Source organism: Pocillopora damicornis, chromosome 4 (genome assembly GCF_964200805.1).
Source record: "Pocillopora damicornis chromosome 4, jaPocDami1.2, whole genome shotgun sequence".
Taxonomy (NCBI): domain Eukaryota; kingdom Metazoa; phylum Cnidaria; class Anthozoa; order Scleractinia; family Pocilloporidae; genus Pocillopora; species Pocillopora damicornis.
The window spans coordinates 12,321,137-12,336,234 of NC_142673.1; the positions used below are offsets into that span (position 1 = coordinate 12,321,137).

Below are 15,098 nucleotides of genomic sequence, written 5' to 3' on the forward strand. Positions count from 1 at the left end.
GCATGTGATACATAGTTGTGTAAACCCAGAGGTTTCATTAAGGTTTACAGCAGGCCTTTCTCTATCTCTCTAAGCTAATATGCAGAGTTATGCTTTCCAGGAAAGTTTTGAAATTGGTCAACTACAGATATGTGTTCTTGCACATTTGGAGCAGAAACTTACCCGTTGCCAAAAAGGTTTTTGTTTTTTGATACATCAATCAGCAGATGAATTTGTTTTCAAATGCAAATACAGAATCCTTTACTCATTAAATTTCTGCATTTAATAAGTTCAAATATTTTTTAAGAAAAATATGAGACAGTAACTTATATTTAATTATTTTGAATGCAATTTTGAAAGCAGCTGTGCAAAGTCATTTTCACCACCAGTCAATTTACCTGGTGCCTGGCCCTAACTGAAACACAGGAGCTTTGTATAATATTGTTAAAACTTATAAACTGAGGATTTCTACGGACAGTAAAATATGTAGTATATACTTACAATTGGTATTATTTGATTTAATGAAATTTTAAATGAAACCAAAAATTATGAACACTAAGCAACTGATGAGCTGTACACTCATTAATAGTTGTTATGATGAGTGATGAAAACAATTATATTTGTCAAAGGTCTTTTATTTTATATGCTGTTATTGGATCTTTTTTTGGATATATATTTGGATTTTTTTTCACCAAGTGTTGCTTCTTTTAATAATTTTATGGTCGAAAAGTTGATGTGTTGCTTTTCTCCTGGCAGCATGTAACTGCAGCGTGGCAGGAACAAAAAATGCAACCCTCCCTGGAGTGCTGTATCTTGATTGTTTGAGAGATGAGAATACAGTTCCTCTTCGTCCAGGAATGGTAAGTGCATCGTCAGTATCAATACATAACTGCTTAACCATGACCTGGGTAGGAGATGTAGCAGTATATTATGAAAACTCAGTTCTGAATTCAGATTAAAAAAAAATAGAGATTAGATTAGGACTTCTATTGTGTTCTTACTAGACTGCAAGCAGTTCCTCCTTTTTGACAAAGTGGTTCATTGCAATTTGGAAATGTGTGACAAGCTAGCCTGTTTATCTAAAGTAGGCCCATGGTGACATTAACATACTGTTGATACCAACACTACATTTGTAATTTTTCTTCAGGAACCTGGTAGCTGTGTCTGCAAAAACAACACTTTTGGAAGACAGTGTGACCAATGCAAACCTGGATTTTTTAATTTATCGACAGAAAATCCTACTGGTTGCCAAGGCAAGGCAGTAATTTTTTTTCAAAAATTTTCATTAATAGTAATTCATTTAGGGTTGTCCAATCTTGTTTAAGTGCTTTTAAAGGACTGTTTATGTAAACTTCTGTGCTCCAACTGTATCAAAGGATATTGCAATTGTAACTGTCAAATGAGATGTGATTTCTTCATCTGTCACCATTTTGTGTAAAAACCTTGTTTATAGCAAGTTTGGAATCAGCATGTAGCCAAAAACTTGAAAAAAAAATGAAAAATTAAACTTGGTTATAAGGTGTGCGTACCAATGAGATTGTTTATTTTGTTTGTTTTGTAGAATGTATGTGTCACACCCCTGGTACAGTAAATGGTTCCAATGTTTGTGAGCCAGGTGCAAGTGGCCATTGCACTTGCAAGAAAAATGTGGAAGGAAAGCATTGTATGCATTGCAAAGATACATACTATGACCTGCACAAGGATAACGTCTATGGATGTACAGGTGATTTATAAATTGCATTCATTGTTAACTATTGGATTTGATTTAAATTAATTTATAGTTTGTTTAATGTTTACTCTGAGAATTTTGTCACTTCTTATTTTCAATGACTGTGTATGGAAAAAACTTTGCAACTGTTGATAATTTAATAATAAATTGATAATAACAATTGATAATTTTGCAACAATTTTACAATGGAAATAAAGGGGGGCTAAGTCTTTTAAATTTTTATACTCACAATGTTGATCAATATCTTTATGACATAACAGTTATTACAAGGCTGATAATTTCGATGAATCATGATTATTGTCATTCAGTGTTATCAGTTGCTGGTAATTTTTACTGATTTCTTTTTATTTGTTGGTTTGTGGGTAGAATGTGATTGTGATGTTGGTGGATCTTATGGACCTGTGTGCAACAAGGCATCTGGCCAGTGTAAATGCAAAGCTAATGTTACTCAGCGGCAATGCAACAGGTTTGGAAAAATTACTGTTCTGAAGAAGATAGAGATGCTTTGTTTTTTTTTGTTTTGTTTTGTTTTTTTTTTGTCAAGAAAGATTAAAATAAAAAATAAAAATGTTATTCACCAGCCTAGGTTGGTCTGTATGCCTTGATCATTATCCAAGACCTCAGGCACAGTTTTTCCCAATACAGACCTCCCACCTCATGAATCACAGACACACACACACACACACACACATATATATATATATATATATATATTTTTTGTTCATATGAAAAGCTTTAGAATAAAGCTGACCTTCAATGCTATCACTGTATATGCTCAACAAAATTAGTAAGTGAACGGGTCAATACCTGTCAACAAATACTGTACACTTAGGTAATTAAGTTCTCTTTTTCTTTTTCTTTCAGTCCTAAGGATGAATTTTATTTTCCAACCCTGCATTTTATCAGAAGTCATGGATATCATATTTCTGCCTCTCAAGAGGTATTTATGTTTTTAATCATTTATATTGTATACAGTATTCACAAAATGCCTCTAGTGAGAAAAAAAATGGTATGGATTAAGCCATCATTGCATTGGAGTGTAAGATACTGAGTAGAAACCTTTGGCTACAACTTTATACAATTTTGTCTGGTATGATTGTTGTTAATATTACTAAGGTAGTAATGAAAGTTTAAAATATTACCTAATCCTTCCTTGTTAATCTTCTGCGGATTGAGCAACAACACTTTTTACCACCAAGAGCAAAACATTTGCTTAACTGCAAAATAAAAAGAGTTTCTCTGATGAGAGCAAAGTAACATGAAAATGCAATTTTAAGTTAAAACTGTTTTTACTATCTGTTTGTTCTAGGGCAACAAGACGTGGTCAGCATCAGTGGATATCGTTCAAGGAGTGAACTCCACTGGTATATTTACCCTCATCTTCTCTTACACCAGCGCAGTAAGAGTTACTGTTATGATAAGTGTGGAATCTACCATAGTTGCAGTCTCTCTGGACAGCTGTGCCCAGAAATGTTATCAAAATCTGTCTGCAGTACTTGGAGAAAGGTCTCTGTCTGGTACTCTAGTGGTCAACGTCACTTATCCTGCATCAGTGGTTGATTTTAAACCCCTTGAAGTTGTAGCTATCCCCCAAGAATTCTACCAAGCAACATTATTAAACAATTCAACGGGACCAGAATTCTTGGCAAATTGCTCTGTGTTAGATAACAACATGGGAGATGGAGTTGTCAAGGAGTTCTGCCTTGCACGAGTTTTCTCTCTTACGGTAGACTACCTTGGAGGAGCTTTGGGTATGTCTGTTTCCATTTTTCAAGCAATGTTAAATTGCTTATTGAAAGTAGGCCAATATTTTGCACTGATTTTGCAAAAATTTAGAATTATTAATGATTGCATCCAACCAAAGCTGTAGACAGTCAATACAATGAGTTGTATACTTTTAGCTAATTAAGAGGAAGGGTTAAAAAAAAAAAATTCTTCCCAAGAATGTGACATTTCTGGCTTAAACAAAATACAGTGACAGTCATGAAAATGCTTCAGCTCTGTTAAAAGAAAAAAGTAACCAATAAAATGCTCCTTTCTGTCCAGAACACAAAATGGTAGCTACACACACGTTTAACCTGTGCATGATCTCCAGGAATACAAGACATAACCAAATTAAAATCATACATTGCTACCTAGCAAACCAAATGAATGCATTACCCTGCAATATGGCAAGGTTTAAATTTTACTTTCTTAACTTTTTAAACCAAGGAATAATTTGAAACTTATCATGTACATTTTACAGTAAACAAGTTTGCCCTATAGATGCAGTTTAAGGATTCACTAGTCAGCTTGTATTTGTCTATCTGGTTAATTGTGAACTGAGGCAGAAAAAGCAACTGTTTGTTTTTTTTTTTAGTCTTGCTAAAGCGTTACTAACTTGCTCTATTTGCATGTTACTTTCCAGCATGCAATTGCAGCATGACAGGCTCGGTAAATAGCACCTGTCAAAAGTATGGTGGCCAGTGTCACTGTAAACCAGGTGTTACTGGAAGGACCTGTGATCAATGTATGGCAGGATTCTACAATTTCACCTCCAGGGGATGTTCAGGTAATTAGGTGCACTTTTTTTTAAATGACTTAGTTATTGTTACATTTGCCCAAAAGTCTGGCCCTGGTTGTGTGAAGGTTGGATAGTGCTATCCACTGAATAACTCTATCCGCTGGATAGTGTAATACATTATGCTATCACTTATCCACTGGATGACGATTTATCCGTTGGATTAAGTTATCCCACCTTTATGCAACTGGGCCCTGATGAATAACATTAGGGTGTAGTTTCAACAGAAAGAATGTTTGAAATTAAGGGTTAAATTGCTTTTTGATAGAACATCGAACTCTTGTGGTTTGCATGAAAAGACCAGGTAATATAGAAAGAAGAATCTAACAGTATATCAGGACACTTTTGGTCCTTGTCCCATGTGGATGTGTGTATACTGTGCTGTACTTAATTCCTTTTCACTCAGATGATGTGCAGTATGTGAAGGTTTTTTCTTTGTAGAATAAAGTATATGTTTAAGATTGATTACCACCAGAAATAATACCTTAAAGAATATGCAATCTCCTCCTCTTTTTTCTTCTAGCTTGTGGTTGTGTTGGAGAGGATAAAATTTGTGATGCTAAGTCTGGCCAGTGCACCTGTCCTCCTAACACTGTTGGTCGCACATGCAATCAGTGTAATTACACATTTTGGGGATGGAATGAAACAGTTGGTTGTGAGGTAATTTTTTTACATGCTTCCCATTGGATGAAACATTGAACTAAATTTCTGGCTCTCTGGAAAGGTACCCAAATTTTTCAAATTAACTTTCTGGCATAAACTTGTCTTTTAGGCTTGTAACTGTAGCTCAGTTGGATCTATGAATTTGCAGTGTAACCTTACCACAGGGATTTGCAGGTAGAAGATGTAAATAATAGTACATAATTTCATATTTTCTTTTCTGAGTATAAAAACACATTTCACTGTATTGTGCAAATGTTTTATAACATGCAGCTGATCGTGTACCAATACAACCCATTTGTTTGATTGAGCTCCTTATAATGTCTTTAGGAGTGCTCCCATCAATTTTCACCTGAAACCCCAGTGTCAGTTTTAATTAGCTTTCTCGTGATAATTGGTGTCAGTTAGTATGTGTGCTTTGATATATCAATGTAGCAGGCCATTTTTTACTACATATGGTCTGCTAAATTCAAAGATTTGTTTGAATGGAAATCTTCCTCCTCTTCTTAAACCTAGGGATATAATAAAAATTTGCTACCTTGTTTTCTTGGTTCATATTGTAAGTTATAGCACCTTGTTTTTGCCACTCATATTTATGGCTTGCACACTTTGTACTTGGGCCATAAATCTGTGCATAAAAAAAGACTTGGATACATAGCTTACAGTATGGGGCTCAAACTCAGTTAGTGTGAGGTATTTACCAATATATTTTTCTGTTGTAACTCACTATAGCTGTAAGCCTGGTGTACAAGGTGAGAAGTGTACTGAGTGCATGAATGGCTACAAAAATTTCTCCACCTCTGGTTGTTCTCCATGTAACTGTAATGGAAATGGAAGTTTGAGTGAAGTGTGTGACAAAGTCTCCCAGCAGTGTCCTTGCAAGGTATGGGCAGTGTAAATTTAATTTACCTCAGTGAAGAAATACATTTATGTTTACTTAACTTAATATACATTCAAGTGTAAATCGTACAGGCTATTGCTGTGTTTACTGTATAAAGAAAAGTTATCAGCTCAAACAACACAGCAATATTTAGTGCAGAAGCCTTTTTTAGCAATTGAATAAGCTGGGCTATGCACTGTCAAAGAAACTAAAAATTTTTCTGTTAGATGTAGTTTTAAGATGGCAGTCGCTTGACACCAAAACATCTCCAAGTAATTGCCAATACAGTAGTGATCAAAATGGTCTCTGGGTAAATTACGCCTGTTACATAAAGGAAAATAATGAATGGTGAACAGAAACCCAATGCAACAACTTTAAACTCATCTAGAGTAATCTGTGTTTATACATTTCCTGATAACTCAGTGATTCATTTTGATTAATTTTCTCCAGAACAACTCAGCTGGTTTGCTTTGTGACAGATGTAAGAATGGGTATTTCTACTTGACAAGCAGTAACCCTGAAGGATGTACAAATTGTGTGTGTATGGGAATCAGTACCAACTGCAGCAGTACAAGACATTACAGAAAAAAGGTGAAAGAAAGACACTGATTATGATTGTCAATGATGTTAGCAAATCATCTCACTGCATTGCCCTTGTAAATCATTGTGTACTTTGATGTTGACTTGTTACAAAGTGTTTAAAGCCTGAGTGTGTAATATTATTCAACTCCCATCTTTTTTATAATGGGATCGTGCCATCAGTGCAAATGACGAGAGAGTATTACTGACTAGCAATGTTTAATCGATGAAAGTTTTGAAGGAATCAGATTAATTGTAAGTTGAACTATTTGGTGACTCTGCCACTTCTTAGAATCATTCTGACAGCATGGTAAACGTGACATTTTCCTGGTCATAAATTTTGCCTTGTAGAAATGTGATGCATGGAATTGTTTGATAAGTACCTAAATGTAATTTTGCAAGGAATATCTAAAAGAACTTACAATGTATGGTAAATGTTTAACTATGACTGAAAGTTGTTGTTAACTGCTTTAGAATCAAGTTGACCTGAATGTTTGGAAATTGGGATCATATACTGACAACCAGAACTACATAGAAGTCTCTCAAATCTCTGTAATGGTAAGAAAGTGTTTGTTCAAAAAAGCGTTTTTACTATTTGGAGATTGGTGCAAATTAAGATGTGGATGCATGGTTGAGTGATGTTATTTTGAAATTCTATTTGGGAATAGACTGCAAGTATTTTGTGATGCCATATTCATGTATTTATCTCTCGTGTGGAAGGGGTTACTTAAGCCCATAGAAATAACCAATGTTTCCCTTTTAGCTTTTTCAAAGTATCTTTCAAAATTAGTTTAAATAGCAGAATTAGAATCTCCTACATTGAAATCTGTATTTTTGTTAGGATGACAGTGTCCCAGTAACCATGATTGCAGCAAATGTGTCAACTAATAAAACGCTCTATTGGAAAGCAAGTGCTAACTTCACTGATCACAGTCTGGTGAGAACACTAGTGCTGAGTTATGTTGTATTCAGTTAGAGAATATATAGTCATGAAACCTTTAGTCATGTAAATGTAGACTATGAATGATTTCTGTAGTTTTAATTACACTTAACAAGCAGATAAAGTTGAGAGGAATATGGTGTTAACTAAGTGTCAAGTTTTGCAGTTTTTGGCGATATGATTTCACAACTGAATGAGTACATTGGGAAAGCCTTAATGATAACTGGAAGTGATCCTTTACTATCAGATATAACATACAACCCTGGGTCATCAGACAAATGCTTGTGAAGTAAATGAAGACAAAACTGAGGCATTTTTTCTAAGAATGAACTGAATTCCTAGTCTGAGGAAGGAACCCTTTCAAGTCAAATTACAGTTTACTGAACATCTGATATGAGTGGAATATGCCCATCAGTGCAAGTGAATGATAGTAATGTTGTAATTTTTTGTCCTTAGATTGGAGCTTATGGAGGAAATATGAGTTTTAAACTTTTCTTCAAGCCACTGGCGAATGGGACTCTGGCTGTGTCACAGCCAAAAGTTATCTTGAAGGTGAATTATGAATAATTTTTGTTGTGTGATAAATATTTATGCCTGCAAAACTCACAAACTAATATAATTTAGATATCTGTGATGTTAAGTACTTAGCCTTTAATTTTTACCAATTTTGTATGATCTAGGGTATCAGAAACATATCCATTGAGCATGCTTTAGCAGCTGTATCTGCTGACCAAGCAACTGCAAGAACTGTGACAATGAGAGAAGTAGGTTCTTTGTTCAATAGTATCACCTTTTTTCATTAGAAATTTAATGAAATTAATTAAAAGGAAGATTGTATTAACTCCTCACAACTTGTTCCTTTTTTTTCTCAGATTGCTTGGGTTTACAGTGATAGCTTATTACTAGTGTCTAGGGAAGATTTCCTCCTTGTACTAGCCAGGGCACAAGCTCTCTTTATTACGGCATCATTTTATTCTGCTGGCCAAGGTTTATACCTCACAAGGTCGGTTGGCTTTCAAATATTTTACTTAAAAACTACTTGTATGTTTGTAATTTAGCTTATTCTTTGGCAAGTGTAGCTAGTGCTTGTATTAGGATGGTTTTAAACTTCTTGGGAAAAAAATCAAATTGTTCTAGGTTTTGTAACCCTCAAGAGAGGGCAGAATCCTTGTGACTAGCACTTTTCACATGACAAATGCTGACAAAACATATAGACCATTTTGACATTAATTACATTTACAATCATTTGCCCCATAAAGTGGCAATGGTTTTCATAAAGCACCATTTCTGAGTTGAAAATTTTTATCGTGAAATGAAAGTGCAATTTTAATTTCATTTCCAGCCTTGGTGATGTTAAAATTGATGACGTAAGCGAAATGGTATCAGATGCAGGAAGAGCTTATGATGTAGAGCAGTGTAACTGCGGAGATGGTTATACCGGTTTGTCGTGTGAGGTACCGTAATAATGATTTCATTGCTCAGACTAGTTTTCAGTTAGTAGTACGAGGAAGCTTTCTCATGATGTATTCCTCTGACTTGTGGGGATTTTTTGGGTTAGGGTTAAGAGTCTTCCTTGTTTGTCCAGTTATTTACTGAACCATAATGTATCATCTTTGCCCCATCATAAGTGATTACAGTACTTGTTTACAATATTTTATACTAATTTTCAGCGATGTGCCAGAGGGTATCACAGAGTGAATGTGTCAGATGACATGTTTCTTGGGAAGTGCGAGCCTTGTAACTGTAACGGACACACAGAAGACTGCGATCCAGCCACTGGACAGTGCTTGGTAAGGAATCAGTTTTCTCTCCATTTAAGTTTATATTAGTTTTTTTATACTGATAGAGCAATTTTCAATGGAGTGGCAAAAGTAATTTGCGATATCTTTGTTTTTTCTTCACTACGCTCAGTGATTGGTCCAGAAAACTTGTGTCGCTCTTTCAACCAATCAGATGCAAAACTAAAACCAATCACGACTTGGTCGCCTGCGTTTTCCCGCGCAGTCTCATTGGCTCTTAAACGTATTTTCCTCTCTTCCGATTGGCCGTCGTTATTAATTTGTAAAAGCACTCTATTTCTTAGACTTGATTGGCAAACAATGAGATTTTTTTTTACAGCATAGATTTTTGAAGATGTAGCTTCCTTTTTTTCTAGTGACAACAGTTATGCCTTTCTAAAAGAATGAGTTATTCGTCAAACTTTCCGTATTTTGGGTATCAAGTTTAGTCACTGATAGTTAAAAAAGCATAGTTCTATTTCAACATGAAAAATTTTGCGAGTACACCATTAAAGGGCTTTGTACATGTTTTGTTTCATCAGAACTGTGCTCATAATACCACTGGTTTTCACTGCGAGATCTGCTTGGATGGTTTCTATGGTAACGCTACTCATGGAACTCCTGGTGACTGCAAGAAATGTCCCTGTGAGGAACCACGGACAACCACGTGAGTATAGATTAGTTTAAAGTACATGATAATGTTGGGAAGTAAAGTGAATTGTACTCTGAGAAGAAGAGGGGAACCAAGATGGTTGTTTGTAACGCCAAAAGCGATATTACCTGCAAGTTTTGTTAGTATGGTCAAAGTTTTAAATGTCTAGGGGCTTAGGTAATGGGGAATCTGAGGAATTGGCGTGGCATTGATATCGAATACGAGCCTGCTGATACACAAGGTAGAGCAGCGGTGTAAGCCATCTCACGTAAGGGCGGCGGAAATTTGTAGGACTCCCCTCACTCCCCCCTTGAGAAAACCTGACGCTATGCCCCTGACGCATACCGCCCTACACCGAAAAACGAACGAAAAAAAAGGAAGGGCAGTTTCATTCCGTTAGGCCACGGTGCTCTTCACCTTGTCTTGCAGGTGTAACAGACCTGAGTTATTGCAGCTAAGATTTCTCTTTCATTTTTTCTCTCTTTTTTTACCTTTTTTTCAGTGCTCTGTGCAAAGCTGGAGCTGATGGTCAACCGGAGTGCCTCAACTGCTCTGAGGGATACAAGGGAGACATTTGTGGAAGGTAAGGCTTTGTCGAACTTTCAGATAAACACGTAAATGGAAGAAATGGATGGAGCATCGTTTCTTGAATCTCATTTCTGTCTTGTTACAGTTGTCAGCTAGGGTTCTTTGGCGAACCACTCATGCCGGGAGGAAACTGTTCAAGATGCCAGTGTAACAATAATTCAGATGTGTGTAACACAACAACTGGAGAGTGTTTGAACTGTCAGTATAACACGACTGGATTTCACTGTGAACGCTGTGAGAATGGAACATGGGGAAACGCTACCGCACAGCAGTGTCAAGGTCCTTGAAAAACGTGTTTCTTATTTTGAATGGCAGGTTATATTAGATAATAAGTTGATGTGAGAGGTGTCTACCGCAAACTGCTCCATGATGTGTATTTATTCCATAATAAGTCATTGCGCTTATACACACAAATTCAAACCTGTTTGAATTTATGCCACAGCCGCACGAATTCATTTACGACTGCAGCTTGTCCCACATTGTGTCGCCAAAACATTCTCCCTTGTTTTTTCTGACTTTGAGACTCCAGTTGTGTACACTTGACGGTGAATTAATTTCTTAGCACAGGGGTATGAATGTGAATTTAATCAGAGTTATATTTTGACGTACGGATTTAATAAGAAATCTAGCCCAGCTATTTTTACTTCTGAGTGTCTGCTCAATGCGAATGCCAACTGAAATCGAGCTTTTTATTCAGAAACAGTGTAGGGCAAAATGATAAGGATGAAATTTATAATAATTTTATTAATAATTTTAACGACTTTGATTTTCAGCTTGTGTCTGTGATGGTGTTGGAGCTTATCATAACGTTTGTAATCATGTAACCGGGCAATGTGAATGTAAACCGCATGTAACAGGACTAAACTGCTCCAGATGCGAGGTAATCAATACATTGTAGCTCTGAGAAAGTAGTTAGCTCTTTAACAAGATTCTATAATTTATCGAAAAGTCTGGAAAAGTTTTATCAAAACACAATTATTAATATGTACGGCTGTGTACTTTTAGAAATCCGTTCAAGTCTTTCCGACGTCTTTTGCTTTTGAAAAAGAAGAAAGTTTTATCTAACGTGTATGGTGATCGTGCGAGTGTAGAGGGTCCCAGAAATGGCTGTTTTCGGTGGCAGTGACTCACGGTTTGACCAGCAGTCATCATTTTAGTTAAGTTAGGATTGTTTAGTGGTTGAATACCATAACTCACTTCGTGAAAACTGGGTGGTCTGTGATGCCGTGTTACGTTTCTGGCGGTCGGACTTGGTCACTGAGTATCAGTGGTGAACTAGTGAAGTCGTAACTATTTATCTATCTTCAACTACGGTTGACATGAATACAAACCACTGTAACTGTGTCAGCTCTTGAGGGTATGGAGCTTGCATTTACTCCTTAACTTCCAGGAGCGAGAAACAAGTAATTTCTCCTTACAGTATAAACATTTTTCGAGCAGAAAGCGATAAGAGGATAGATTTCAAGTAGAGGAATTTTTTGACTTAACACCAAATTCTCAAAGCAAAAAATAAGAATTGTAAAAAGGACAGTTAGGAAAATTGATATTGAAATCTTGGCTATGAAAGAGTAGAACAGTGTTTGTAAACGTGGATAGTGTTCGCAATTAATTTATGAAGGATTTCTTGTTATGTTTGTAGCCCTACAGCTATAACTTTACTTCAGGAGGATGTACACCTTGCGAATGTAACAAATTTGGATCTAGCTCTCTTCAGTGTAATGAATCAGGAATCTGTCAGTGTAAGAACCACACCCTCGGTGACAAGTGTGACCTGTGTGAGTGGGGGTATTTTGGACTTCCTAACGCCACGTGTCAAGGTAATGATCATGCTACGTGTCATCAAGTAAACATGAAGGGATTGTTATTTGTTAATAGAAAAAAGAAACTAAACAGTCAAGTATTATATCTTCATCAGATCTTGTGGCTCCGGGTGTTTTGATAATAATTGTAGGAGCTATTTCGCCTTGCGAAGAGTTCTTTTTTAGCTGTGCTAATCTAACTTTAAGTTAAAGAAAGTACAGCATAATAGTTCAATTAAATAAAAAAGACGGAAGAGGTAATTCTAAAACATAATCGGTTTGCTAAGGATGGACGAGATTAAAACAGATTGCAAATGAAAAACTTGAAAAACTCAGTCGGAAGTTACGAGATGTAGAAACATAACATGGTTCCTTCAAATAAGGAGCAAGGAATTCATGTGTTTTCACTTTATTTGTTTGCTTTGTTTTTGTTTTATTTTCTATAATTATATCTTCTTGATGGATTCATCAGTTGGCAGTTAATTCAAAGATTGTTATTTGCTGATGGTGTGTTCTTTCTTCAAGACGAGCAATCCAAAAGTTCTAACAATATTTCGCACCTCTTTTTCAGATTGTAACTGCAATGACACTGGCTCAGACAATCACACGCGATGTGACCGCACAACAGGCCAGTGTTACTGTAAACCTGGCGTAACAAGTAGAGTGTGTGACCAATGCATGGTACAGCATACGAACTTCTCAGGAGATGGCTGTGACCGTGAGTACAGTTTCATCGTTATAGTAAAATTTCAGAAAACCAAGTCAACAATTTACTTAAAGGATAAGTCCTACAAGCCTTGCCAGTAAAAAATGATGATGATGAAAAAGATGCCTTTCTTACAAATCAAATTGTAATCACAAGCTGGGTTACCATAAGATATAAGTAGTCGATGTTTTCTACAAGGCTAATATAACAACCGAGGATTTCGTTCTGTTTACAGCATGTCCACGTTGCACCAGACTTGGTTTACAAGGGGATCTTAACACAACTCTAACAATCTTGAAAGATGCTCAACAGAAAGCTGATACGGTTTCTAACTTAAAAAAGTTGTGGCCCGAGCTAGAGGAAGTCGAGGGTCTTATCGCTGAAGCAAAGGTTTGGTTGTTTGTGGAACTTTACAAAGTGCAATTGAAGGACTCAAAAATATAATATCACGGAATTTCAGTGTGTAAAGAGGATTTCTTCTTTCTGGAAGTCGTGAAAGTACTCCAGTACATTTTCAGTGCATCTTCTGGAAACGGGCCAATCAGGACAATTTGTAAAAAGCCAATTAGAGGGCAGAACTGAATTTATAAAGTCCGACGTTTTCAATTTCATCCGATCGAATGTCAGCGAAATCTCATTTTTTTTGTTTATCGGTGATGTGTTGACGCCACTAATTTGTTGGGTAAATGTGAACACTAAACCTTTGATCACAAAGTACTTTCGCATACTTGTGGCTCGCATAGGTTTTATGAATTGGAATCATTACGGGGTCGTTGGCTGTTGGAAAATAAGTGGAAACCAAAGCTGTGTGAATAGGGTGTCACTCAAATTTAAATTGCCAAAGAGTATACGGGGCTTGTATTGTCGAGTATGAACAGGCCTTGCTCTGATTGGATGTCCTAGTTGCATCAGATACACTGTAAAGAATCGAATTATGCATGTCAACTTTTCATCAGTGGTCATGTAAAGATTGATTCAGTAACCAAGTAGGCAGTAGTAAAATCTGCTAGACTCCTGTCCAAACGGTCCAAGGTCGATAGATACGTTTGAATCTGGTACATTTACACTGAGCCTTAACATAGATTCTTTTTTTCGCAGAAATCTTCAGCTGAATTTGACATATTGGTGAAAGGCCTTCTTCAAAACATAACTGAACTAGAAAAGAGCACTCCAAACAGAACTGTCGGCGAATTACAAGACATGGTAAGATACTGAAAATTGAACAAAAAACGATCTAGCTATCGCCAATAGCTTTTCTGTTGCTCAGTTGGTTTGGCATCCAGTCATCAATTCTGAAGGGGTGTCGGAAGTTTATCTGTTTGTTAACACCTTGATATTCATAAGTGAACGTAAAACAATGTTTATGGTCTACACCAACACAAGTTCTGTAGATTTAGAGAATTTTATCGGTGTGAAGGCAATCGTAGTTCTCTCGGGGAACTGAGTTCCTTTCCTTCATCCCGCCATTAATACTCTGACAAAAACTGATTTTAACTGCTGTTAATATCCCTTCAGTTGACAAGGACATCACAAGAAAGCGAAAATTTGACATCCATCGTCTCTCGCGAGTTACTCCAGATTGAAGAATTAAATGCGAACACTCAGTCTTCGAAAGACAACGTAACAGGTCAGTACAACGCACTATGCGTAACTTGTGTTATAAATTTACATTAGTGAAATTTCGCTGAAGTAGCCAGTGAATTATCTACTATTTATCTCAGTGTCTGTGGTTAGTGGAGACTACTAGGTAAATATTTTCCGAGGAAATCCCGTGCGCGTTGCTCAGAGGTGAATAGCACAAGATATTCGGCCTTCAGTGCTATCCACTGTTGTACTAAATCATGTGACATACTAGTTTAGCTTGTCACGTTTATGGTCTTCACTGGTAATTTTGAACATGTTCCATTTCCTTGAACAGTCTTCATATACTTAGCTAAAAGCAGAGGCGGACAGTGAGGACAATGACATTCGTTACGTAGTTTCTAAATGGGTAAATTTTTACATGGCGTGGATACTGCTTTAGTAAATTTTACTGGAAATTGATGAAATTAAAGCAACTATACTTTGAACTTCTAAGCTGATGTTATCTACGATTAAACAACAAGCTTTATTACCAAATTTAGAAGTTAAACTTAATTTACACGCATAATATATTAATACAAAAAAGGTAACATTTACTCAGAATAACTGAAAAGCTAATCTAGCTGAGTAAAAGTAAATAATGTAGTTGGCACTAAAGCTTGAGCAA

General features: G+C 36.3%; 1 protein-coding gene across 1 annotated transcript in view; it reads left to right on the forward strand.

Moving 5' to 3' along the window:
* Positions 1–15,098, forward strand: part of LOC113677613 (laminin subunit alpha) — a 35,951-nt gene that overhangs the window by 6,133 nt on the left and 14,720 nt on the right. Inside the window, exons 8-34 of the mRNA XM_089202712.1 lie at positions 736–839; positions 1,127–1,232; positions 1,541–1,702; positions 2,075–2,174; positions 2,573–2,648; positions 3,018–3,459; positions 4,116–4,259; positions 4,792–4,928; positions 5,041–5,105; positions 5,661–5,811; positions 6,259–6,399; positions 6,862–6,945; positions 7,229–7,324; positions 7,784–7,879; positions 8,008–8,091; positions 8,200–8,330; positions 8,670–8,781; positions 8,998–9,117; positions 9,648–9,772; positions 10,260–10,340; positions 10,431–10,624; positions 11,119–11,225; positions 11,985–12,162; positions 12,716–12,862; positions 13,086–13,240; positions 13,949–14,053; positions 14,366–14,477. Of these exons, the coding sequence (XP_089058838.1) occupies positions 736–839; positions 1,127–1,232; positions 1,541–1,702; positions 2,075–2,174; positions 2,573–2,648; positions 3,018–3,459; positions 4,116–4,259; positions 4,792–4,928; positions 5,041–5,105; positions 5,661–5,811; positions 6,259–6,399; positions 6,862–6,945; positions 7,229–7,324; positions 7,784–7,879; positions 8,008–8,091; positions 8,200–8,330; positions 8,670–8,781; positions 8,998–9,117; positions 9,648–9,772; positions 10,260–10,340; positions 10,431–10,624; positions 11,119–11,225; positions 11,985–12,162; positions 12,716–12,862; positions 13,086–13,240; positions 13,949–14,053; positions 14,366–14,477 (3,555 nt within the window). The remainder of the gene's footprint in view (positions 1–735; positions 840–1,126; positions 1,233–1,540; positions 1,703–2,074; positions 2,175–2,572; positions 2,649–3,017; positions 3,460–4,115; positions 4,260–4,791; positions 4,929–5,040; positions 5,106–5,660; positions 5,812–6,258; positions 6,400–6,861; positions 6,946–7,228; positions 7,325–7,783; positions 7,880–8,007; positions 8,092–8,199; positions 8,331–8,669; positions 8,782–8,997; positions 9,118–9,647; positions 9,773–10,259; positions 10,341–10,430; positions 10,625–11,118; positions 11,226–11,984; positions 12,163–12,715; positions 12,863–13,085; positions 13,241–13,948; positions 14,054–14,365; positions 14,478–15,098) is intronic.